Here is a 25,452-nt window from a genome sequence, read left to right as displayed (position 1 = left end):
AGGATAACTTTTATTTAACTGTCAAATGTTGTAGTGTTTAAAACATTTTGTTCAAAAGAAACCAAGAGGGTGTACAAACTTTTACACTTTTTTTTACATTTTGGTTGAAATTGTGCTTAAACGTGTTAATGGCATTATTACAAAGAAAATGCATCAATAAATAAATATCACACGTTTAATATTAAAACATTATAACTTTGATTTTAAATAATAGATTGCTTCCTACGCTCAAATCCTGAGTGAGTGCGCATCTAGGGACACTATACACGGTCTAAAATAATGGCTTCCCTACAGTATTTAGTGAACTTATCTATTCCATAACAGGTTGTTTGGGACGCGCGCAGCGTACAGAAACCTGTCAGCCACGTCAGGGTTCCTGAGAGAGAGAGAGAGTGGAGGAGGAGGAGGAGGCGAGGGGCGCAGGTGCACCTGTAACAAGCTAACTAGATAAACTCTCCAGACAGCGCTGTTTACCAGAGCAACAAAATAAAAATCAGTATTAAATAACCATCCCTGCTCCAGTGAGACATTAATCCTCTTGTCGGACGTTAATCCAACTTTCTCCGTAAATACCGCCGAACTGCTTTAAGGAGTAACAACAGTATAACTGAAGGATCTTAAAGTAACGTGAAACTTTGTATCCTGACTCTCTGTCCATCCGGGGCAGTGAGGGAGCTAACGTTACTCTCCTCGGTAAGATACACGGAAAATACAGCGAACTCAATATATTAGTTAACTAAAATACACAAAGTTACTTACTACACCAAAGTAGCCACAGAGCTAACAAGCTAACGGGTTAGCGAATAAATATCGAACCCCCCGAGCGCGTGAACCTACCTAAAGTCGTTATGACGCCTGCGAGCTGTTAGTGTCTGCGTTTTCTTATCCGCTTCTCTCCTTCTCCTTCATGAAATGTGTTTCAGTGACAGCTTCCATGACACATATCAACAACCCTGCCTGAGTAAACTGCTCACCAAATACGTACAACCTGTTACCTTTTACCGACCGACGCGCTTGACCACGCCCATCGACACAAGTGAGGGGGATATGATTGGTTAGAACATGCGCGGTGGGTGGAGCCACAAGAGAGCGCGTTTTCAATTAGTAAAATTAGTAAGTTGGAAATGTTTAGGCTGTAGCTTGTACAGAGTGGCCTCAGTGTACAGTAAGGTTTACAAGCTATTATTTATTCCTCAGTGCAGTCCTCTTATACATAGTGTCCATTAGGATTCAGGATTCATCATGTACTAATTTGATTTGCTTGACTAATAATTTCGTCAAGTAGGCTTTTAGTGTCACTTCAACCATATACAGTTTATAAAATAGTAAATAGATTTGAATAGTGCCAAGGATTTACTCACTCACTCATCATCTACAGTACATCACTTTATCCTGCGGTATATAGGCTACAGAGTATATCCCAGGAAACTCAGGGCACAAGGCGGGGCACACCCTGGACGGGGCTGCCAATCCATCACAGGGCACACACACACACACACACACACACACACACACTCATGCTTACTTACACACTACAGGCAAATTAGGAAGGCCAATTTACCTAATCTGCATATCTTTGAACTGTGAGAGGAAATCACCAAGCACAGGGAGAACATGCAAACACTAATTACACAGACCCAAGGCGGGAATCAAACCCAGAACCTAGAGATGCAAGGTAATAGAGATAACAATTAAGCCATCATGCCCCTACCAGGGAGTGGAATAAAATACATATATAAATTAATGAATAAGATTTTGCCCAAGTTGCTGATATCGCCCAATAGAGGGAGGCATTGTCCATCATTGGTTGTGTGAAAAGTGTGTTGGATTCACTAATCCCCCCATGAGTTGTAAAATTATAAGTGTAAATTCTTGTTTTTTGGGGTTTCCTTTTTAGTTGTTTAAAACAGATACTGTATATGTGGACCCTCGTGCCTAGTTACTGACTGATATGAAAATTTCAGGTGTGTTATAGTCAGGGGATACCACCTGTCTTCATTTAAACCTACTGCATGCCTCTGTTCCAAAAAAAAAGTGAAATAAAGGCATCCGCGTCACTGGCAAAGTGTAAATAAATAACATTTGAATTCCATTTTAAATGATCAATTTACCGAAACATTTACATGTAAAACATTACAGAAACTCAGCACATCCCCTGTACAGTCTTTACCTCGCCGCATGCAATTTTCACGTTTGGGTCATTAAAGGAGTTCCTGGGAGGCCAGCGTTTCAGACATGAAATAGGTAGTCTGAACATAGTTCTGGTGTACTAAGAAGTCTCGTTACTTTGATGGTATCCAGACACTGGTGAATTGCTTGGCGTTTGCATAATGCATTAGTGTAGCAGAGTATAATATACTGTATATATGAAAACAAAGGTAAAGTTTACTTTGTTCTGTTATTCTTCACAATCAAAAGTCCCAGTTTGACTTGAACGTCTCTTATACATGCACTATATGGCCAAAGTATGTAAAAAAAGTATGCCATCACACTCCTATGATAAATTTTTTCCAAACTGTTAATACATTAAAAGTGTCCAGATGGCTTGCACACATCATTGGCCTCAACCCTATCGAACAATTTTGAGATGTAAAAGAAAAAATTGACAAAAAAATGTGACAAAAGAATATTTAAGAAATGTATACGATAAAGCTGCTGCTTGTGGCATGGTACAATGAGTGGCAAGATGATATGATGCCCATCCAGAGGCTAACCATTGAATGACCTTCTCTGGAAAGATGGATCGTTAGAGACGAGCTGGTCCAACCCACCTCCTGTGATGAAAGAAGTTGTGTGCAGGATTTTATTCTTTGGCACAGCAGTATAGTAGGACCTTTCTTTTCCTGTGCACTTTTACTCTATGCACCGTGTGTTGGCTGGAGATCCAACATACCTAAATCAGGCATTATAAGAAGTACTGTGCCATGACGTGATTTGGCTGCACCACTCATGTAAAGGTCATGCTAACTAAGCCAACAAGGAAGAGGAGGTGAGACAGATGGCAGACATTATGATCATGATTGTTAATGCTAAAGAAAGCAAGGCTTGGGGAAAAAATCTTTTCAAAAGAAAGATTCCTGACCTGCCAAAAAAAAAAAAAATCCTCAAAGAGATTTTTTTACTGTGATTTTTTTATATTATGAGTCCTAGGAGTTTGGGAGAGTTTTTTTAAGAGTATGATTGGGTGGATAAGTGATTAAAATCTATGGATATGTGAAACCAGGGTCCTAGCAGCATGGGCAGGTGTTCTTATAGGGCGATAGGGGTTCTAGATTGGAAAGTTTGGAAAAATATGTTACATTAGGAGTGTGTAAAACCGTGGAATGTGTGGTTTTGGAAACAAATATTTCTTAGGGGGGCATTCGAGACTTTCGTAATTTTTTCCTCAACCAATGTCATCCATAATTTTAAAAATGCTACATTTCAAAAATGCTACATTACATGTCTAAAGCAGGACTCTTCTAACAGGTTGAGAGTTCATACTCTCTAAGTGTATTCTGGAGTTGGTGTTGGTCTACAGTATGTACAGTATGTCAGCATAAATTTTAATCTTAAGTCTTTTTTTCTGACTTGCACTCTAGATTTGTGTAAGCAGAAAGGATCAAGAAAGGGCAGCACTCATCCAGTTCTACTTTAGTAGCCAGTGTTAAGTCCCTATGCCAGATGCATAATCATCAACTTCTATGAAAGAGCAGTAGGAGATCAGTCAGCAGATAATGGGAAAATCCGTGTATTAGGCCTTTCAAGGTCATGTCTACGGTCCTGTTTCTCCACAAAGAAAATTGGTCTTGATTGATTAAATTCCACACATTTTCAACTCGAAGAGGGACAAACCAACTAAAAACTGCTACATTTAACTTTTAAATAACTTCAGAAATGCTCAGCTAGTATTTCAATCAGTGAAATTTCAAAGGGAACTTTGCCCTGGGAAGCTTAGATTAGTTCCTTCATAGCTGTATGATGAGGAAGTTGTTGCTCACAATTTATGAACTTTGTATGAACACTATCTCTCCACGCAGTTCATGCACTTCTGCTGCATTCAAAGTAAAAGGTTAAGTCTTCTGTACCAACTGAAACTCAAAAGTAGAGTGAAAAATCAATTTTCAAGTAGTAGCAAACAAAGAGAAATCACTATGCATTAAATTCCAACAAGGCTGAGGGGTAATCTAGGGTAATTCGGGTCAGAATAAACAAGTCGTTCTTGCAAAAGTGTTCATACCCCCTGAATGTTTCCACATTTTGCCACGTTACATCCACAAAGTACTGTAAATGGATTTTCTTGGGATTTTATGTTATAGACCACCACAAAGTGGCAAAAAAATTGTGAAGTAGAAAGAAAATGATAAATGGTTTTAATTTTGTTTTTTACAAAAAATATCTAAAAAGTGTGGCGTGCATTTGTATTTAGCCCCCTGAGTCCGTATTTTGTAAAACCACCTTTCGCTGCAATTATAACTCCAAGTCTTTTGGGGTATGAAAGTAAAATTTTGCACCCATTCTTCTTTGCAAAATACCTCAAACTCACTCAGATTGAATGGAGAGTGTCTGTGAACAGCAATTTTCAAGTCTTGCCACTGTAAGATCTTTTGCATGGGCGGCACCACAGACACGAGGACAAGAGGGTGAGATCTTGCGGCAAAAGGGTCATTTTATTAGGTAAAATCGGTAAAGGGAGGAAGGGAAAAAAAGGAAAAAGTCATAAAGGAGTGCATGTGTGAGTCAGGAGGCAGTGCCCAGCTGGCGTACGGGCACCAGTCTGGTATGTTTAGGGCTGTTTTCATGAACAGGGCTGTTTTCATTTAAACAGGTTTTCATCTAAAATTGCTTTCTTCTAAGATGGTTCCATCCACTATCCCTATAAAATTTGACCAGCTTCTTTCAACAATGGCTTTCATCTTGCCACCCTTCCATAAAGCCCAGATCTGTGGAGTGCACGAATAATAGTTGTCCTGTGGATCTCTGCAGCTTCTCTAGAGTTACCACAGGCCTCTTGGCTGCTTCTCTGATTAATGCTCTCCTTTCCCATCAGGTCAGTTTAGGTGGATGACCATGTCTTGGTAGGTTTGCAGTTGTCCTATACTCTTTCCATTTTAAGATTATGTGTTGAACAGTGCTCTATGAGATGTTATAAATTAAAAAAAAATGTATAACCTAACCCTGCTTTAAACATCTCCACAACTTTATCCCTGACCTGTCTAGTATGTTCCTTGGGCTTCATGATGCTGTTTGTTCACCAATGTTCTCAGAGGACTTCACGGAACAGCTGTATTTATCCTGAGATTAAATTACACACAGGTGGACTCTATTTACTAATTAGATGACTTCTGAAGGCAAGTGGTTCCATCTCTCTGGATTTTAGTTAGGGGCATTAGAGTAAAGTAGGCCAAATCCATAAGCATGCCACACTTTTCAGATTTTTATTTGTAAATGAAACTATTTATCATTTTCCTTCCACTTCACAACTATGTGCCACTTTGTGTTGGTCTATCACATAAAATGTGAATCAGGGTCCGATGTAGAGACAGATGTGCTGATGCTCTTCTGGATAACCAACACTGGTCACTGGAAAGACTTTAGTGTGACAGTGATTCTTGGGCAAGATAGTTGACTGGTGTGAACTGTTAATGGTAGATGTCCCTAAATATCTGAAATATGCATAGACAATGATGAGCTGGTGCCTTAGGTGCAGCAGAAAAGTGTTTGCTGGGAGACATTTACTGGATGGGAGAGTTTAAATCAGATGATGTCACAGCAATCCATGGTCAGGCTCCTTGGGTGGGAAGGAGAACATAGTCGCTCCCTTGTTAATTAATTGTGATTGTTCATGAGCTCATGTAGCCAAAAGAGGGCAGATAGTGGGTTATAGATAGTGGATTCTGTTATACTGCCTTTTACATAACATGTGCATATGTGGCATGTGTCAATGAAGCATTCCATTCTCATTAGTTTGTAGTTGTTCTGGAATTGGTCAATAAAATAATAATGTGGTAAATGAAAAGCCCAACATGATCTTCTTGAAAATGCCAGCTTACTGAAAATATTTTTATAACTTCGTATTACACGGCTACTTAAACCTTAAACTTAACCTGTTTCCTCCTGCACAGTTTCAGTGTCTATATGAAAGGCCTATTGCTAAACCCCACCTTGCACCCTGGAAACAGCTGGGTGAGCTAAGCAGCAAGCAGGGGGTGAGTATCATCTTATATAAAGGTCCCATGAAGGAAAAATCTAAATAGTATGGAAATGGGGAAATGGAAAAAGGTCAAAAACAGGTGTGCATCCATATTTTTGTATATACAGTTAAACCTTGGTTTGCTAGCATAATTCGTCCCAGAAGTGTGCTTGTATATCAAAACTCTTGTATATCAAAGCAATTTTCCAATCGTACTGATTGAGACCAGAGAGATGGGAGGAGAAGGAGGGAGCTACTGTGTAGGCCAGCTTTCATACACACATGCACACGTACGCACACACACACACACACACACACACACGCTAGTTTGCCATCAGAAACCCTTATTCACACAATCACGCATGCACGCACACACACACTAGTTTGCCAACAGGAACTCTTACTCACACAAGCATGCACACACACACACACACACACACACACACACACACACACACACACACACACATACAAACACAAAATAAAAAATGCTTTATGCCCACATAAACATAGTCACAGTGTTATAGTAAACAGTATATGCACACACTATATGAGTGACCCACACACACTGAGACTGAGCATGGGAGGCAATTACCCACAATACTACTCGTATTTAAGTTTAAAATAATAAAATTTTTTAGCTTGTCTTGCTAAGGTACCCGCAATCTAAAGTTTTACTGTATATCTATCTATCTATCTATCTATATATATATATATATATATATATATATATATATATATATATATATATATATCTATATATGGGCAGTGGTGGCTCAAACAGTTAAAGCTGTGGGTTACTGTTTTACAAATTTTGCATCTGCTCGTCCATCTGGCAGAGGGCACTCGGCTGGCGAGTGCTAAAATCAACAGAGTCAGCTACTTTATATATATTGTTACATCGTGAACTTGTGACGGGCCTCTTCGCACAGTCTGAAGGCTCCCACCAGAATCGGTGTCCCCTTCTACAGGTGTGTGAAGGGGTGGGGGTGCTAGATTCAGCACGGCAGGCAAGTAATGATGCAATGGACTCCATGGACTTTAAATGTGAATAAACCGAATGCAGTGGTTTGATCAATGCATGGGAAAGAGTGGCCAAAGGACTGCGTGCGCTGCCACACAAGGGCTCACGCCAAGGCTGCACCAATGGATGGCCAAGCAGGACCGGCTGGCCGAAACAGCGAGTGGAGAGTAAAGCTGCATTAAAAGCCCACAGGAACCATTGCCCAGGAGAAACCACTCTTTTGTTCTAATGCTACCCACATAAACCAACCTTTAAATGTGGGTGGGATGTGAGTGGGGTGACGCCCCGCACCCCAGGGACTTTAAAGGTGAGCATGCAATGCTGGCGTTGCACCAGCTTAAGCATGCTATGCTGTTATCACACCAGCCTCAGACTGAGACTGTAATACTTTAATACCTTTCTCTTGTTTAAACTCCGTCCATTTAAGTGCTGCCATTTCACTGTTTGAGCTCGTTGCATAAAGCTCACAGAAGTAGATGAACTGTTTAAGCATTAAAGCGGCATGCAAGAAAGCTGATGCCATGCATCCCCACTGGGACTTTGAAGGTCCACACTGAATGGCGTCGTTTGAGTGTTGGAAGAAGAAGAAAAAAGGCCTTAACGAGCTGCCACAGCACATTTAAGCCAAGTGTTAGTCTCCGCGATCCAGCCATGAGAAAGGTAAAGGCTGTTGTCATCACCACTAGGGCCCCCGTTTCCATGCCGGGAAAGCCGCCCAGTTGTGGGTTTTCAGACCCTTTGTTTGGGCACAACACTATTTTGGTCAGGTTTATCCTGTTTCTTCATACTTAAATTGAGTGCAGAAATAAAATCTAGTGCACAGTATTTACATTTACAAGGGGTTGTGGTAGTATATCCAATAAGTTATTCTATTTAAAGCCCCAAAGTCATGCAATAGCCTTCCAAATAGTGTTCGGGACTCAGACACAGTCTCAGTGTTTAAGTCCAGGCTAAAAACCTATTTATTTAATCAAGCATTTTTATAAATAGATTTGCCTTAATTAAAGGAGCAGATCTAGGGGATTCATGGACGTAGAGTATTACGGTAAACTGGTATGTTTAGATGCCGTCCTCCTCACTCTCATTGATCACTCAGGTTTGCTGACGGTGAGGTGATTGTTTGCTTTACATCTCAGGGAGCCCTCATGTTTGTGTTTCCTTCTGGCTTTCCCTTTTAGTTATGCTGTCATAGTTAGTCCTGCCAGAGTCTCTGCTTGCACTCTACAGTTAATATACATTCACATTATACATTACAGTATGTGACTGTGACCATACCTAACTGCCATCTCTCCTCTTCTGCTCTCTCTACCCTTCTCTCTTTCTCTCTCTCTCTGTCGAGCTACACATGTCGTTCCTGAGCTGCCAGTGATCCAGACTCCCTCTGCCCTCGGGACCTGTCTGACCCATCCTGGTGCCCCGCTTCTGGTTGGAGATCTCGTCACATGGATGCCCTGTGTGTCTCTTTGGGATGCGTCTGGTGTCTGGGGATGATTCTCTCTACCTAGAAGACGGTTCTGGCCTCGACTGGGGTTTAAAGTTGTTTCTCTGAGGACTTGACTTAGCTGCAGTCGCTCGATAGTTCAGAACTGGACTTCCTACAAGTCTACCTGGGTCTCCAATAACGACCTGGACTCCATATTAACACCAATTAACATCAACTGTTATAGCTGAACTGGCTGCCACCTAACACACTGTATAAATGCAGATCATTTACTGCTTTCTGTTTTACCCAAATGAGGATGGGTTCCCTGTTGAGTCTGGCTCCTCTCAAGGTTTCTTCCTATTACCATCTCAGGGAGTTTTTCCTTGCCACTAACGCCCTCGGCTTGCTCACCAGGGACTGTCTGATCATTTTGATTTATACACACTCACATTCCATACAAACTCTTAAATAATCTTTTTGATGGTGTAAAGCTGCTTTGCGACAATGACAATTGTTAAAAGTGCTATACAAATAAAATTGAATTGAAATTTAATTGAATATTTAGGATTATATTGAAATTTTGATAAATGGAAAAGCTACTATAATATATTTTTGTAATTTACATAATAATTTATGCTGGAGAAACACTTGATATTTGAACTTAAAAGCCAAAAGAAAAAAAGGAGCATATTAAAGTGGCACAGTGCCCCGTCTCCAAGCTCTCTCTCTCTCTCTCTCTCTCTATATATATATATATATATATATATATATATATATAGTATCTTACAAAAGTAAGTACACCCCTCACATTTTTGTAAATATTTTATTATATCTTTTCAAGGGACAACGCTAAAGATATGAAACTTTATAAGAAGATCCAGGCTATAAGAAGATTGCTAACACCCTAAAACTGAGCTGCAACACGGTGGCTAAGACCATACAGCGGTTTAAAAGGACAGGTTCCACTCAGAACAGGCCCCGCAATGGTAGACCAAAGAAGACATGCTCAGCGTCTTGTCCAGAGGTTGGCTTTTAAAAATAGACGTGTGAGTGCTGCCAGCATTGCTGCAGAGGTTGAAAGGATGGGGAGCCAGCCTGTCAGTGCTCAAACCATATGCCGCACACTGCATCTGTGTGGCGGCGACCAGGTGAGGAGTACAAAGACAGATGTGTCTTGCCTACAGTCAAGCATGATGGTGGGAATGTCATGGTTTGGGGCTGCATGAGTGCTGCCGGCACTGGGGAACTACAGTTCATTGAGGCAACCATGAATGCCAACATGTACTGTGCCATACTGGCATGATCCCCTGCCTTCAGAAACTGGGCCGTAGAGCAGTATTCCAACATGATAATGATCCCAAATACACTGCCAACCCTTCCCAACCATATTGAGCATCTGCGGGGCATCCTCAAGCGGGAGGTGGAGAAGGGCAAGGTGTCTAAGATCCACCAGCTTTGTGACGTGATCAAGGAGGAGTGGAAGAGGATTGCCGTGGCAACCTGTGAAGCTCTAGTGAACTCCATGCCCAAGAGAATTAGAGCAGTGCTGGAAAATAATGGTGGTCACACAAAATATTGACACAGTTTGAACATTTTCATTTAGGGGTGTATTTACTTTTGTTGCCAGCAGTTCAGACATTATTGGCTGTGTGTTGAGTTATTTTGAGGGGAATCAACTTTACACCATTATACAAGCTGTACACTGATTACTTTACATTCTATCAGAGTTTCATATCTTTAGCCTTGTCCCTTGAAAAGATATAATAAAATATTTACATATTTAAATATTTTTTCAGTATCTTCACCAATTTTTCAAACTAAAAATCTTGTGCAAAAATAATATATATTTTTTTCTTCTTACTATTTGCTCAACAAAATAGCCAGAGCTTTTGTTTTTGCTGTAATTTAAGGACATAAGTCTGGAATCAGAAGACCCAAATGAGATGGTCAATCAGAATTTCAGCTTTGAGGGGTGCACATTGATCATTTGAATTTACAATCCATTCTGTAGGTACCCTATATTGACAAAAAAAGTATTATGCCAAACCTGTTAATTATTGAATCAGCCTTCAGGCCCCTTATCCCCAATGTAGGCAATCTTAATGCTTCAGCATACCAAGATATCTTGGACAATGTTATGCTTCCAACTTTGTGCCAACAGTTTGTTTTCTATTCCAACATGACTTTACCCCAGTGCACAAAGCAAGCTCTATAAATACATAGTTTAATGAGTTCATGGTCAAAGAACTTGATCGTCCCGCACAGAGCCCTGACCTGAACCCCATCTAGCATCTTTGAGATGAAGTGGAACGGGGATTGTCAGACATGCACTTTTGTCCATATAGTGTATGTGCTATCATATATTTTACTAAGGTCAAATTGTTTAAAAGTAAAATTGCAACATCATTTACTGTATATGGGCACTTTTTATTTCCAAGTTTCAAAATAATGTTTAAAAATCAAGAGAAAACTGCACATCAATTGTATACTGTATGAAATCATTCAGAGCAGTGCACTCACCAGTAGCAGCCTCAGATCCTTTACCACTTATCAACCTCGAGTGCATACATCATAAAATGGAATTAATCCCAATCAACAGAAAGCTTTTTCAAGGGCATACAAAAAGTGGGCAAGTCACTGGAGACACATGATTCACTAATGAAACAGCTTACGTCAGCCAACTTGATTGTCTCGCAGCGGTCATCACGTAAAGATATTTTTTAATCGTGAGTCATAAAAAACAACAAAATATAACAAAAAAGCAACACAAATTAAATTTGGCTCTGATATATGCACAGAAATCAAATAAAAGCAAATAACAGACAAAGGGCAAACAGATCAATTGATGAATTCATTGACTGACTGATGTACCAACAGATCTGAAGACTTACTTTAAGAGCAGGTCATTAGAACAGAGCAGTTGCAATGTGTAATTACAGTCATTAGGGGGAGCTAATGAGCACCTCAGACGTGTCATTAGTGTCTTTTTATCCTCCAGAGTTTTATTAGAACAGAGGGACATTTATTAGAGCGATGATGATGATGATGATGATGATTAGAAGCCCAGCACATTAAAGACTCCAGAAGGGACAAGAGAAAGGGGACAAGCAAGGTGTGAAGGAAACATACTTACAAACAAATTAGAAACTAAATAAACTACCATGCTGTGTCAAAACTTTAAGACTTGTGAAGAATTATTTCCCCTTCGGGTCGCTAAAGGTTAGTACATGACTAATGGCTTTGGCTTAATTTGGGAAAATAAAATCAGGGAACTCTACCATATACTAAAACACGCTCATTAAAAAAAAAACAGTATACAGGGAGGAAGAATGAGTGTTTGGTAAGGATGTCGATAGTGGATTCCATGCAGTGGGCTGCTGGGGCATATTTATATGAGGTCATTATTAGTTATGTCTCCAGAATTGAAGTGTGTGTCTGCAGGAAGATGTAGACGGATGATGTGCTTGGCTGTCCGGAGATGTGTGTTTGTGTTGAGAGAGGATCAGTGTGTACGGGGAACAGGGTGCTGCAGCGTCATGTGCTCAGCTCCAGTGAAAGGCAGACGCTGGGTGCAGTAGTGATGCACCACCTCTGGGATGCTGGGAAACACACAGCTGCTCTGGTCCAGTGTGTAACCACACTCTTTGGTCTGGGCTACTATAATGTGCACACAACCCTGGCTGGTTCTGCAGATACAGATGCAGAAGGAGAAAGAGAGAAAAAGAAATAGAGAGTGAGAGACGAAGCAGGCAGATTTTATATCTCCTACATTAGCATGTAAGTCAGAAGCATTATTTCAAATCAATACAAATTTCCTTTGATTGATCATAATTATCTTATGATGAAAGTGTGATCTTATGTGTTTATCTCTCCACTATAGTTGTACTGACTTATAGGATCTATACCAAGATTTTATTTTGTTATGTTTTATGTTGATTATACTTATGCCAAAAGTGTGTGTGTGTGTGTGTATAAGTCCTTACTTGAGGGCAATGGAGTATTTGCTGTTGGCTGATTCACTGTCACGCACCAGAAAGCTGGCTTCTTTACAGTTCTGCAGCTGAGCCTCTGCCTCTTGACGACTTACGCCGCCATGATACCAGCTAGAGAGAGAAAGAGAGAGAGAGAGAATTACAAAACTAAACCCAAATTGATCTAACATACAGTACAGGAATAAAAAGAGGCAAGAAATGAAAATACATGAAGCAAACAACCTTACCGTATGAATATAGTATTTTTAAGGTTTAACTCTGATAGTTGCTTTACTTGCAAACCAGCCAGATTAATTATTTCTCTCAAACAATAGGCATGCTGAAGTTTGTGATGTTGACTGTAGTGGATTTGCCGCAAATAAACCTTTTAAAATCTTTATTGATTACCAGTATGATGATGGAGGAAAACTGGTCCATCATTGTATTTTTAGGTGAGTATACTTGAAGTTTCCACAAAATTCCATACATTTTAAATTCTTAAGGGAATGCCACACAATCTGCTACAGTATGATACAGAATGGTTTTGATTCAAATTGCTATCCAATAACTGATATGTAACCAATTTCGTTCAGAAGCTAAGGTAAGCCTGCTGCTAATAAATAAATCACAGTGATGTGGACAAAGACTATTTTAAGTATCAGAGCTACTACCAAATCATTTAAAAATGATTCATTTATTAGAGTGATGAAGCTTATAATAATAATAATATTAATAATAATTATTATAATAATAATAATAATAATAATAATAATAATTATTATTATTATTATTATTATTATTATTATTATTATTATTAGCTAGCTTATTTTTAATATTATTATTATTATTACACAAGTCAATTTAAAGTGTTTAAGTGCACTGGATCCTAAAACCATAAAAAAAAGGATAGAACATCATCTACTGTACATCAGTTAGTACATAATAAACTGTAAACGCCTGTTAGTTGCATGCTGCGCTGTCCCATACACGTACCTCTGTAACTCAAGGGGCACAGTTGGGTCCACTTTAGGGCCCTCCGAATCCGGGCTGGCTTTCGGGGAAGAGGGAGGGGATAGGCGCAGAGATTTGGGTGTCCAGCTCTTCACAGAGCGCAGAGTCTGCTGTTTAAAACCGGTGGGCGGAGCATCCTCTTTACACACCCTCTCCACACAGTCAAACTGAGCTGATAATGGGAGGTGTATTGGAGAAATGAGATAGTTCATTCCATGGCATGTTCCCAAAGGGCAAACAAGGTAGTCATGTAGATTTTATAATACCATTGACAGTGTTAACAGATTTAGTCTTATACAGTGATCTTAAACAATTGATGAAAAAAAATCTTTCATCATCTAAAAAGAATAAGAATTTAAATCCATAACATCTACATTCCGCGACCTGACTTTGGATAAGCGGTTGAAGATGGATGGATGGATGGAACATCTACATTAAAGTGCCTTATTGCTTGGCTGTTTACCTGATGACACTTTTGATTAGCAATGCAATTGTAAATGTGTTGTGAAGGATTTTTTTTTTTAATTAAAATTGGTTCTTTTAATTCAAATGAAACCTGCAGTTGTAAAATTGGTTCTAAATACTTATTTTTAAATAGATGTTTTACAGCTTCATCTCGTCTCCTCTCATCCCTATTCTGGCCACTATAACTCTGGATCAGAGTTTATCCCAGGAACACTGGGTAGAAGGCTGGAATACACTATAAACAGGACACCAGTCTAGCACACACAGATAACACTGAGAGCATGTAGCATTTCCAATACTACTTTAAGAAAACCCATGTAGACAAGGAAGCCATGGTGATATACTGGTTAGCACTATGGCCTTTCCAGGGTCGAGGGTTCGATTCCCATCTCAGGTCTGTATTTGGGGAGTTTGCATGTTCTTCTTGTACTTGGTGGGTTTTCATCGGGTACTCTGTTTTTCACCCACAGTGGTTACTTGGCACTCCCAGATTACCCATAGTGTGTGTGTGTGTGTGTGTGTGTGTGTCTGTGTGTGTGTGTGTGTGTGTGTGTGTGTGTGTCTGTGTGTGTGTGTGTGTGCCCTGCATTGGATTGGCACCCTGAGATAGGCCTCCCCCACAACCATATACCCAGGATGCACCCTAATGGAGGTCTTATGATAGAACAAAAATATATATATTTGTTTAATAATCATTTCTGAAACTTTTGTTCCTTTTTGTTTCATTTTTTTATTCATGTGGTTAACCATGTTTTTCAAAAGGAAAAGCACAGAACTGCTATACATACCTGACAGTGCTCGAACGATCTCCTCCTTCTTCCACTCCCAGGGGAGTTCGTACTCTGCAGGTGGTCGGGGGTCAGACTCGGGCCGGGTCAGGGGGATGCCCTCCAGAACCTCCTCATATGGCACATCGTAGATCTGTGTGGATCCAGACCCTTCTCCTTCTCCTCCATTCAACACCACACATACCTTCAGAAGGTCCTTGGACCCACGATGACGAATCTCTGTGGGAACAAACACTGACCTTTCACACACTTTAACTAAACAGGACACCTACTGTACAATTGTACAAACTCCAACCGAGAAATAGTAGAACCATGAGAATCAGATGGCAAAATATACAAATTAATTAATTTAATTCATGGGCCATTATGTTTTATTACATGTACTGTACATGTAAGTGATACTGTAGGGGAGAATGTTTAAATCCAGTCCTGGAGGGCCAGTTTGTAACTCATCAACACTTAAATACACCAACAGAACCTGGCTATTAGCAGATTAGCTGAACTGTGTTGAGCAAAAAAAAGAACCTGATTTGAACAACCCTGCTGTACATGGATTGAAATATAGCATACAGCCATATACTTATTTTTTAAGGTTAGCATAAACATCACCAAATCACTGAGCAACATCAAATTTTACAATAAGGAGATAAACGGATTAACGCTTAAAAGTCCAGTTGCCTGTAACACACAATGTACGTATTGTGGCTTTAATGGGGGAACAGTAACAAATACACAGTGCTCCATCTTTCAAGCTGTGTTAGTCTGCTGTCACTTTGTGTCTGGCCTATTGTGTGAGAAAACAATGGCAGTACCAGGGGAAGGACGGCCCTGGCTTATGATTGGCTCATTTAGCAGACCCACTTCCTGAGTTCTAGGAAGTCACTGTTGGGAGAAGAGGGGGGGCTTTCTCACACGGTCAAGCACACTGGAGGGACAGCAGGGGTCAACTTCCTGCCCAGAGAATGGGGCAAAGGAAACACGGACAGGAAACGGGAAGCAGAAAGAGGAAACTGCACCCATTGTCCCTGCACAACACCATCACTGTAGCAACCACCCGAGAGAGGAGATCGGCGATTAAAAGAGGGTGCTGTGATTTTAAAATCCCTAAAAGTCTGCCTGCAGTTTTTCAGTCATCAAGAAGCTAAAGAGGGGGATTCAAGTAGGATGGTTCGAATGCATAAATATAGCAAAAAAGAAGCAATGTAAATAAAAATAAAAGAGAAAGAACCTGTGATTATAAGTTGGGCATCATAGGGTTCCATATATCCATCATTCTCTCCTTCTCTTTCGGCATCCCTCTGCTCTTTTGTTTTCTCAGCATCAAAAGGGTCAGCATAGTCTTCCAAGATAATCAGCTATTTAGATAGAAAGAAAGATCCTTATATTAGTTAGTTGGGTTTGCAATGTCAGTTAACCATGTGTTCATGTTTTCACATTAATTTACGACTTTTAGTAAAAGTAGAACTATTGAAAAAATGTCTGAAATCTTTGGATTTATTTTTTTCTGTAAAAAACTGGCACTATAAATGTCTAGTTTACATTCTTAATTGAAAGAATAAAATTTTTTTCCCCTGCCTTTTAAATGAACTTGCATGTCATTTTAAAAGCCTTTCAATGAAGTTTATTTACTCAGTCAGAAATAGTGAAACCTTATTGACAGAAAAACTGCTGCTCTTCCTGTTGTGAAATACAGCAATTGCAGTAAGTGGACACCTAATAAAACACTTTTTAAACCATCTTTCAAATTAAAGACATTGTCTTTTCTTTTGTCTAATTCAGCACCACACCCCCTGTCCATAGATACGCACATCACCAACGCCCCGGGACTTTTTTATCCCGACTTTATGAGAGTCTCATTTCTGTGGTATTATGTTCAAAGAGTAGCCGGAGGGCCAGTTCATCTATGGGAGAGGTTAGAGCATGTGTGTCAAGTGACATAATTCTTCAAACGCTACCTTCACTGGGGATGGAAAGAAAAGACACTTTGTATTGTGTGAGCATTCTATTCTTTCTGTGTGTGTGTGTGTGTGTGTGTGTGTGTGTGTGGATAATGACTAAATAGAGACAGGAAGAGTGGTAAGAAAAGGTTTGTGCTCATTGTGCTTGCTCTCCTGCTACTCTGGTTGGGCTGATCATAATGGAAGCACACAGAATAGAGTATGGGAAAGAACGAGAGAGAGAGAGAGAGAGAGAGAGAGAGAGAGAGAGAAGTAATGGTGGGGGGAGAGGGTTGGTTAAAAACAAAGGGAGCTGGAAGAGAGATATCAATCTTGCCTTTCATAACAAAATAATTTTCTTTGGTTCCCACAGATGTTAGTAGAGAGGAACATGAGTCACAGCATGTCAATGACTTGAGACAGTAAAAAGGCAAACTACTGTATATACAGTTACATGTTCAGAACCTGTGCATGAGTTAGAAGACAACTGGGAGTTATTTACAAAAATAAACAGAAAAGGCTTTTTTTCCCCAAGATGTAGAAATAATAATGGAAATAATGTTGCTCCAAGGCTGCACAATAAAACACAAAAACCACAATTAGCACCTATACTTCTGAACACTAGGAGAGTTATTACAGATAAAAGTATACATTTCCTATAACTTTTATAGTGATGAATTATTTTCTGGGTTAACACACAGCACACAAACTCCCTTATTAAAGTATTTTATAAACAAATAGATTCATATCATGAGTTAATTCGCTCCTGGAGATTTATTAGTATACTGGTTAACACCTGGAGTGGTAATTATCTCTTTAGTGTCTTGTTACTGTGTGTTAATTTAGCATATATATATATATTAAATACAAAAGCCTATGCAGATCAATAAAAGGCCAGTTTGCCCACCGTTTCGGTTTTAACAGGTGTTTTCCCGCGGTCCGACTCGCTCCCGGTGACTTCAGCCGCAGTGCTGCTGCTGTTGCTGCTGCTGTATTTCTTCTCCTGCCACTTGTCCTGTTTCTCCACTTTGATCATGCGGCTCATGTACGCGTCCGCGATGGCGCTCGTCCTCAGTGTCCGGTGGTCCTCGAAGCCCTCCATCTTGACGTTCTTCTTGTTTTTGCCAGGTATGAGGATCTCCCATATCTTGGCGTCCTTGCCCGAGCCCGGACTCGCGTGGTTTCGGCCCAGCTCGACGGCCGAGTTTTTGCGGTTCCTCCCGGAAAGCAGTGACCCCACGCCGCCTGCGCTCTCCGAGTTCTTCCGCGGACTCGCTTTGGCTCCGGTTCCTCCGCTCAGCGCGCCTCTGGGGCGAGTCTGCGCTCCGGATTCAGACGCCGACCGAAGTCGGTCCGAGCCCGTTTTCAGAGTTGGGAAATCTTTAAACCACTTAGCCATGATAAAAAGCTTCATACACAATGCCTCTCTCCATACACAAAGACGCACAGCAACTTTCAGGAATCTTTCCTTTCAACCTGCTTGTTTCTTTCTAACACTATGTGTTCTTGAAATTGCTTAAATTCTTTAATTATAATTGCGGTTTTTAAGGAAATATCTTAATAATTTGACCTTAGGGGAATTTTTCCAGATAAATAAATTTTACATAGTCCTGATTGAAGTTTTTATCCCATTCGTTTTCTTTTCTACAGCAATTTTTTTTTTTTTTTTTTTTACATTTCAGCACATCTCCTATCCCTCACTGTGCATCCGAGTAATTGAATGTCCTATCCGGAATTATTCCCGCAAAATAAAAAGAAGCCTCTGGAGGGCATAAACGCGGAAATATTGGAAGATTTTCCTCGCCAGAGATCCCATTACCGGTGTGTCCAACCTGAGCTCGAGCCAGCGCAGAGTGCGAATGAAGCGCGCGTGAGCGTGTGGTAGCGCGCGTGCGTGTGATGCGGGGTAGAGGGGCGGTGCTACTGAGCCCGTGTACGAGTGTACGTGTGTCACTGGCTTATATACAGAACATACATCTACATACTGTATAAGCTACACTATATGACCAACAGTAGTTTAAGGACACGTGATGGTCACAGCCATAGCCTTTGTGCTTGCTGGGGATTTCATTTGCTGTTATAATAACCTTCTTCTGGGAATGCTTTCCACTTCTGTGGGAATTTATCAATTCCAACACAAGAGCAATAATGAGGTCAGGCACTGATGTCAGGTGAACAGGTGTAGGGCGCAGTCACAGTTCAAATTTAGTAAATGTCCTTAAGGTCTAAAGTCACGGGTCTGAACAGGCCAGAGTTCCTCATGGCAAACCATGTCTTCATGAATGTAACCATGTCTTCATGATAGTAACCATGTCTTCATGATAGTAACCATGTCTTTATGAATGTAACCATGTCTTTATGAATGTATTAGCTTGTCCCTGAAACAATCTGAAAAACATTGCCTATTGGAAAAGGGTGACTTTTTTTCTCTTAGCAGTTTGCCTCTGAAAATAGGTCATCATGGTGCGCACACCTTCCTGATTTACACAAGTTATCCACTAGGTAATCCATATTCCCTCTCAGCCTTTTTTAGCTTGCTTTGTGTACTGAGGCATTGTCATGCTGAAACAGGGTTGGGCCCCTCAATTCCAGTTAAAAGAAATTGTAATGGTATATCATGCAAAAACATGCTGCACAATTGTGTACAACTTTTTGACAACAGTTTAACAAAGACCCACATGTGTGTAATGGTCAAGTGCTTGCATACGTTTTTTTTTTTTAATCAGAATTATTCTAACTTATTATAGTTGCTTTTTAATTATTTAACTTTCAACATAATCCTTAATAAAATAATTTACTGCGTAGGCTACAACAACCCCTTGTGACTGTAAATGCTGTGCATTAGATTTGTTTTCTGGATGCAACTCAATTGTGAAGAAACAGGATACACCTGACCAAAATAGTGTTGTGCCACACTAAAGAGTCTGAATGCCTTTGTAAACAAGAAATTTCAGTAGTACCTTTTTAATATATGTTTATAAATCTCCAAAACATTATTTATTTCATCATTATGGGCATTTAAGTGCTGATTTCTCTGTGAAATAGCAATCGTATCTATTGAATATCAACCCACGATATCATAAAATGTGCAAAAAAAGAGAGGTCTGAATACTTTCCCTATAGACTTTATATAATGACATAGCAGTAAATGTAATTAAATTGAAAAGTAATTACACTTGACTTTCATCCATCCATCTAAAAACCTTTGTAGTCCAACTAGGGACTGTGGAGGCCAATGGTGCCCATTAGAGGCCAGTGGTGCCTATTGTATTTAATCCCATTTTTACGACCATGGTATAACCCCCAGTCAACACGCCAATTAGCCTAATCTGCATATCCTTGGACTGTGGGAGGAAACCTGCGAGAAAGGGGGTGGATCCAATAGAGGCGGGGAAAATGGGCTTAACCTGGGTGGGGGGGGGTAGTTTTTCCTCCGCTGTGGGGTCCGGTGGGCCGCCCCGGGCTGCCATGGGCCCTGGTCCCTAGTATAGATGAGCCTGGGTCCCCCGCAGATTTGGGGAAACGGGTGCCTACGGGGTCAGCGGGGGAGCTGGCTCCAGAAGGGTTTTTTTATTTTTTTGGCCCCTCTGATGCTTTCCTCCCCATCCCTAAGGCTTCACTTCTCCCGCTTTATCACACCAACACACAGGTAGGGTTTTGAGGTGCAGGTGCGTCGCTGGGAGGCGGGGGAAGTGGTACTCCTCTGTCTCCTCGTGTCCACCTGCATCTCAATCACACATTACAACTTAGACACTCTCATTACTTACTGTCACATGACACATACATATAGGGCCTTGGGGGGTGGTCACATCGAATGGCATGTTCATTCACCCTTCTCTCTGGTGCCAGTACCCACTTCTCAATTTTAAGCTGCACATAGACATTTAGGGCTCTGGGGAGGGGAGCTGACACAAGCTTGTGGAGGGTGCCCCTCCTCTGTTTTAAAGCACCTTAAAACAACACACAACAACACTACATTTATGCGGGTGGGGTGAAGCATGGGGTCTTTCTTTTTTTTAATTTTTTTTTTTATTTCTTACGCCCCTATTCTCTGTTTTCTGTCAAGGGCTGGGGGCTGAGAGGATGAGCTGGCCGCCCGATCGGGGTTGGGACTGGTGGTCTTCTCTGCTGCTGCGGGGACCGGGTGGTCTTCCTGTCCCCACGCCGGAGCGAAGGGGGTTCAGCTCCCGGATCGGGCGCTGATTGCCCCTTTTGGGGCCTCCGGATGTTTGGGGCCCGGGTCTTTTCCATGTCTGCTTCATGCCTTGCGGGACGGAGCGGTTGTCCCCACACACACTATCAAATTTACATTCTAATTTCACACTATTTACATGGAGGAACCTTATGAACACAAGCGTGCTCATACACACAGGTGTACACACAAGCATTCACATTGGTGTAAAAACAGGGGTGCACAGACACACACTGTCTTGATCTGCTGTTGCTTCAAAACTTATTTTGTAATATTAGTTATGTGTGCTGCTTAATAACATTTAACATTTAGTATTTACCGTGATTCATACAGATGTTGATTGTTGCTCTGATGTTGTGTCCTCTGGTGTTTTCTCTTTTTGTCAGCAGGTATGGAAGCAAATTCTTTTTTTTTTTTTCCTGTTTTTGTTTTTCTTTCCATCTTTCTATATTATTATTGTGTGTATGTATGTATGTGTGTGTATGTGTACTTATGTGCTACATACTGTAAGTGGGCTCTTCATCCACCCTTTATCACTGGACTTCTAACATTTAAAACTGGCCCACCATCTCCTCCAAGAGAATGTCCTTTATCACTGTCACACTCAGTCACAAAGTATGCTGCAAATCAGATCACTTCTAAAGTCTTTTCAGTGACCAGTGTTGGTTATCCGAAAGAGTACCAGCAGGACCATTTACTGTACTCTGTCTACATTGGGCTCTGATCTAAGGCAGTGATGGAGACAAACATAAGTTTATTCGTCTTATTCTTTACAGTTCAGGTTTTACATGCATATGTTGTGTAATTGTGAAAACAGCACAGTAAATTTCCCCTAATTGCCAGCAGAGGCTGCACTCACCACTCATCTTCATTTTTTATACCGCTTTATCCTGTATTCAGGGTCGCGGGGACCTGGAGCCTATCCCAGGAGACTTAGGGCACGAGGCAGGGTACACCCTAGACAGGGTGCCAATCCATCGCAGGGCACACACATACACACCACACACACCCTTTACACACTACAGGCAATTTGGGAGTGGGAGGAAACCTGAGTACCCGGAGGAAACCCACCAAGCACGGGGAGAAAACTCCATGCACACAGAGACGGAAATCGAGCCTGGCCGGGAATCGGACCCGGACCCTGGAGGTGCAAGGCGACAGTGCTAACCACTACACCACTGTGCTGCACTTACCAGAGTACATTAAATCACTACAAAGGTTTGTCACTTAGTGTTTGCATTAGTTTAAAGCATTGTTCCTTCTGACTGCTTTATCTACCTAGAATTACTTACCGTAAATTACCCTCCAGCATGGACTGCATACAAAGGTAGTGTTCATACAAAGGCTATTTATTGTATATAGCTTATAGCTCATGCTCAACAACTTCACGTCACTACAGCTATCCAGCAGCTAATTTGAACTTCCCAGTGCAATGTTTAATTTGAAAGTCAGTGCCACTGATTGAAATTCTAACAGCAGCCAAAATCAACTCTGACGAGCCTTTTTAGCGCAAATAAAATTTTTGATGGATCCACAGGTAAATGCACATAATTTAATTTACTTACTATTAATTACTTATCCACCCAATCTCGTAATTTTCAATTTCATGAACTCTCTGAAGACAGTGTGTCAGAACGAGGGGTCCAATTCATGTCATATGTGTGAACAGCACTCAGCAAATAAAAAAAAAATCTCTTTGAGGATTTTTTAAACATTTTTTTTTTAATGCCAGGTCGGGAATCTCTCTTTGAAAAGATTTTTTCAAAGCCTTGCTTTCTTTAGCATTAACAAGTCAGCATAGTTCATGATCATGATGTCTGTCATCTGTCTCACCTCCTTTTCCTTGTTGGCTTAGTTAGCATGACCTTTACATGAGTGGTGCAGCCTAATCACGTCATGGCACAGTACTTCTTATAATGCCTGATTTAGGTATGTTGGATCTCCAGCCAAAACACGGTGCATAGAGTGAGAGTGCACAGGAAAAGAAAGGTCCTACTATACTGCTGTGCCAAAGAATAAAGTCCTGCACACAACTTCTTTCATCACAGGAGGTGGGTTGGACCAGCTCGTCTCTAACGATCCATCTTTCCAGAGAAGGTCATTTAATGGTTAGCCTCTGGATGGGCATCATATCATCTTGCCACTCCATGCAACAAGCTAGCTTTTTGCTAGCTCCAGTTTGGTTTACAACATCACAAGTATTATGCTATGTTCAGCTTATCCGCTGCTTTGTCAGTTTTTTCTCTTTCATCTCAAAATTGTTCAGTGAGATTGAGAACAAGGCTGTATACAAGCCACCTGGCCATTTTTACACCAATGTTTGCATACCATGTGTTTATAGACCTCGCCCTGTACACTGGGGCATACTGGAACATGTTGGGGCATCATAGTTTTAGCAAAGCATAGTTTTTTTAATGTTGCATCCTAAAATGATATTCTGGCCTATCAACAGTTTGGGAACATAGGAGTGTGATGGCAAGGTGCACACATACTGTGGCCATATAGTGCATGTATAAAGCTTTCATGGCGACTGTACAAAGATTTTGGCAATAATATCAAGTTCTGTAATGTGCGTTTAAGTTTGGTAAACTGGTCATTTTAAAAGGAATTTACAAATATGATTTATTTAAACTCTTTGCCAGTGACACATATGCATTTATTTATTTATTTAATAATTAAAACAAAGGCCTTAGTTTAAATGTAGACAGCTGGTGTCCCCTGACTATAACACACCTGATATTTCGATATCAGTTAGTTAGCTCAGCACAAGGGTCCTCGCATAGAGTTCCTGAGAAATGCTTAACGGGATACATTTTTGGAACAATATAAAAAGACATTTTGAACCCAAAATTTAAACTTGTTGGTTTCAAGTGGTAAATAATATCTAATCTTACAACCCAAATCCATAATAATTGAGATGTCACACAATCACAATGCCTCCCTCTATTGGTTGCTAACAGTAACATGGAACATGAACAGTAACATGACTTAATTATTATTATTATTATTATCATTATTATTTTACAATTATGGTTTTCTTGTTCCCCAAATTAATTGATTTGTATTGTCTACACAGCCTGTCTACTCTCTACACAGTACTGTCTTCCCACAGGCCCCCCACAATATTTTACTGCATTTAAATTACTGCATATTCTTTATGCCTTCAGCATTGTTTTACAAAAGTTTGCTAAAGGCATGAAAAATATGCAGTAATTTCCTTTGAACAGTTGATATTGTGGGAGGGATCTTTATGCAGGTCTATATGGGGGGCCTGTGGGAAGGTGTTACAGTGCTGATTAGTGCGAGACTGTGTAGACAGTACAAGTCAATTAATTGGATTTGCATATTTACAGTATGTTTACTGGTTTTGATGCTAATCTTTTAAAAATTATGGCTGACCAGTGTACAGTATATAACCTATATGCACCAGAGGAAGACCAGATGTATCTTCTAAAGGCTTGAACTGCTCGTAAGGTCCTGATAATAGTAAAAAAATAAAATAAAAAAAAAGTTTACATATGTTTTGCACTTTATTGTTTTACTTCACTCTTGTTCTTTCATTCAGTTAGCATTTAAATACACAGACAAGAAATATACTGGAAAATCCTGTCTGCAGTTGTAACTTGGCCTCACCCTGTGTGCGGTTTTTATTCCCTGGTCAATAACAGCACAGTAATGAGTTTATGATCTAATAAATGAGTACAGCTATAAACTTGCAAAGTAAATTTATTGTGTTATAATTTTGATTTAACAAATGTTAACATTTTTGTATTTTTCTATTTTTCACATTGATATGAATTCTATGGAATTTTTTGTTATACAGTATATAATCACAAACATTTATTTTTTCAGTTCTGGCCTCTCAGTCACACTTTGTGGACCGGTGTCTGAGTGTTTCAAATGCAGTTCCTTTCAAGGTTTTTAAAAAAACTATGTTATAACAATTTTATTTTCCAAAATTTTCAGGAAGGTTGATGGAGCCCCTGAAATATTCTTTGAGACTTTGTTAAAGATGCACATGCCAAAAGAAATTCAGGGGCTCCTGGGACTTTGTTAAAGGAAAATCAAAATATACAACATACACCTGTATATACTTTGCACTGGGAATGCTTGATGCCAATAACAGAAGGAATTATTCATTTTAAAAGGGTATTTATGGGTATTTATATGGATCTAAATTTTGTCCATTTTTCTTAGGTAAAATTCATCAAGTTTTGTAAAATGAAGTATGTTGAATGAAGTTTTGGAAAATGTTGAAACCAAGAAGGAATTTACACGATGTGTCTCATACATTGCAGTTACAACAGCAGTAATGGACTACAGGCATGTATCACAACTGTGATAGTTGGTCTGAAGTGGGACATTGTGCTTTGGATGCCATGCCAACACCATAGCATGGACTTTACAAAGCTCCAGTGTAAGCACTGGGGTAAAGTTGGTGTGCAACCTTTTGTTTAACTTTTCATTTA

The 25,452-nt window shown here is 40.2% G+C and overlaps 2 protein-coding genes across 2 annotated transcripts in view; both read right to left on the bottom strand.

Annotated features, from left to right (window-relative positions):
- LOC128520107 (cingulin) overlaps positions 1 to 967 on the bottom strand; it is a 38,064-nt gene extending 37,097 nt beyond the window's left edge. Inside the window, exon 1 of the mRNA XM_053494146.1 lies at positions 838 to 967. The gene's annotated coding sequence lies outside the window, so the exon portion shown is untranslated. The remainder of the gene's footprint in view (positions 1 to 837) is intronic.
- A 10,058-nt stretch (positions 968 to 11,025) lies between these two features.
- On the bottom strand, positions 11,026 to 18,662 carry she (Src homology 2 domain containing E). The gene is made up of 6 exons (XM_053495457.1): positions 17,699 to 18,662; positions 16,083 to 16,209; positions 14,855 to 15,073; positions 13,584 to 13,773; positions 12,603 to 12,722; positions 11,026 to 12,305 (listed from the first exon to the last, which is right to left on the bottom strand). Exons 1-6 carry the CDS (start codon positions 18,203 to 18,205, stop codon positions 12,122 to 12,124), a joined length of 1,347 nt encoding a protein of 448 aa, XP_053351432.1. The 5' UTR covers positions 18,206 to 18,662; the 3' UTR covers positions 11,026 to 12,121.
- Positions 18,663 to 25,452: the final 6,790 nt, after the last annotated feature.

This window comes from Clarias gariepinus, chromosome 4, assembly GCF_024256425.1.
Source record: "Clarias gariepinus isolate MV-2021 ecotype Netherlands chromosome 4, CGAR_prim_01v2, whole genome shotgun sequence".
Lineage (NCBI taxonomy): Eukaryota > Metazoa > Chordata > Actinopteri > Siluriformes > Clariidae > Clarias > Clarias gariepinus.
Note: the sequence above shows the minus strand (reverse complement) of the source record. Positions and strands in the feature narration are given on the sequence as shown.

Coding starts and splice junctions, on each gene's coding strand:
- she (XM_053495457.1), bottom strand. CDS start 18,205: ATGAAGCTTTTTATCATGGCTAAGTGGTTTAAAGATTTCCCAACTCTG. Junction 15,074..16,082: donor TGCCCAACTTATAATCACAG/GTTCTTTCTCTT, acceptor TTGTTCCCACAG/AGATTCGTCATCGTGGGTCC. Junction 13,774..14,854: donor GATCGTTCGAGCACTGTCAG/GTATGTATAGCA, acceptor TCCCATTATCAG/CTCAGTTTGACTGTGTGGAG.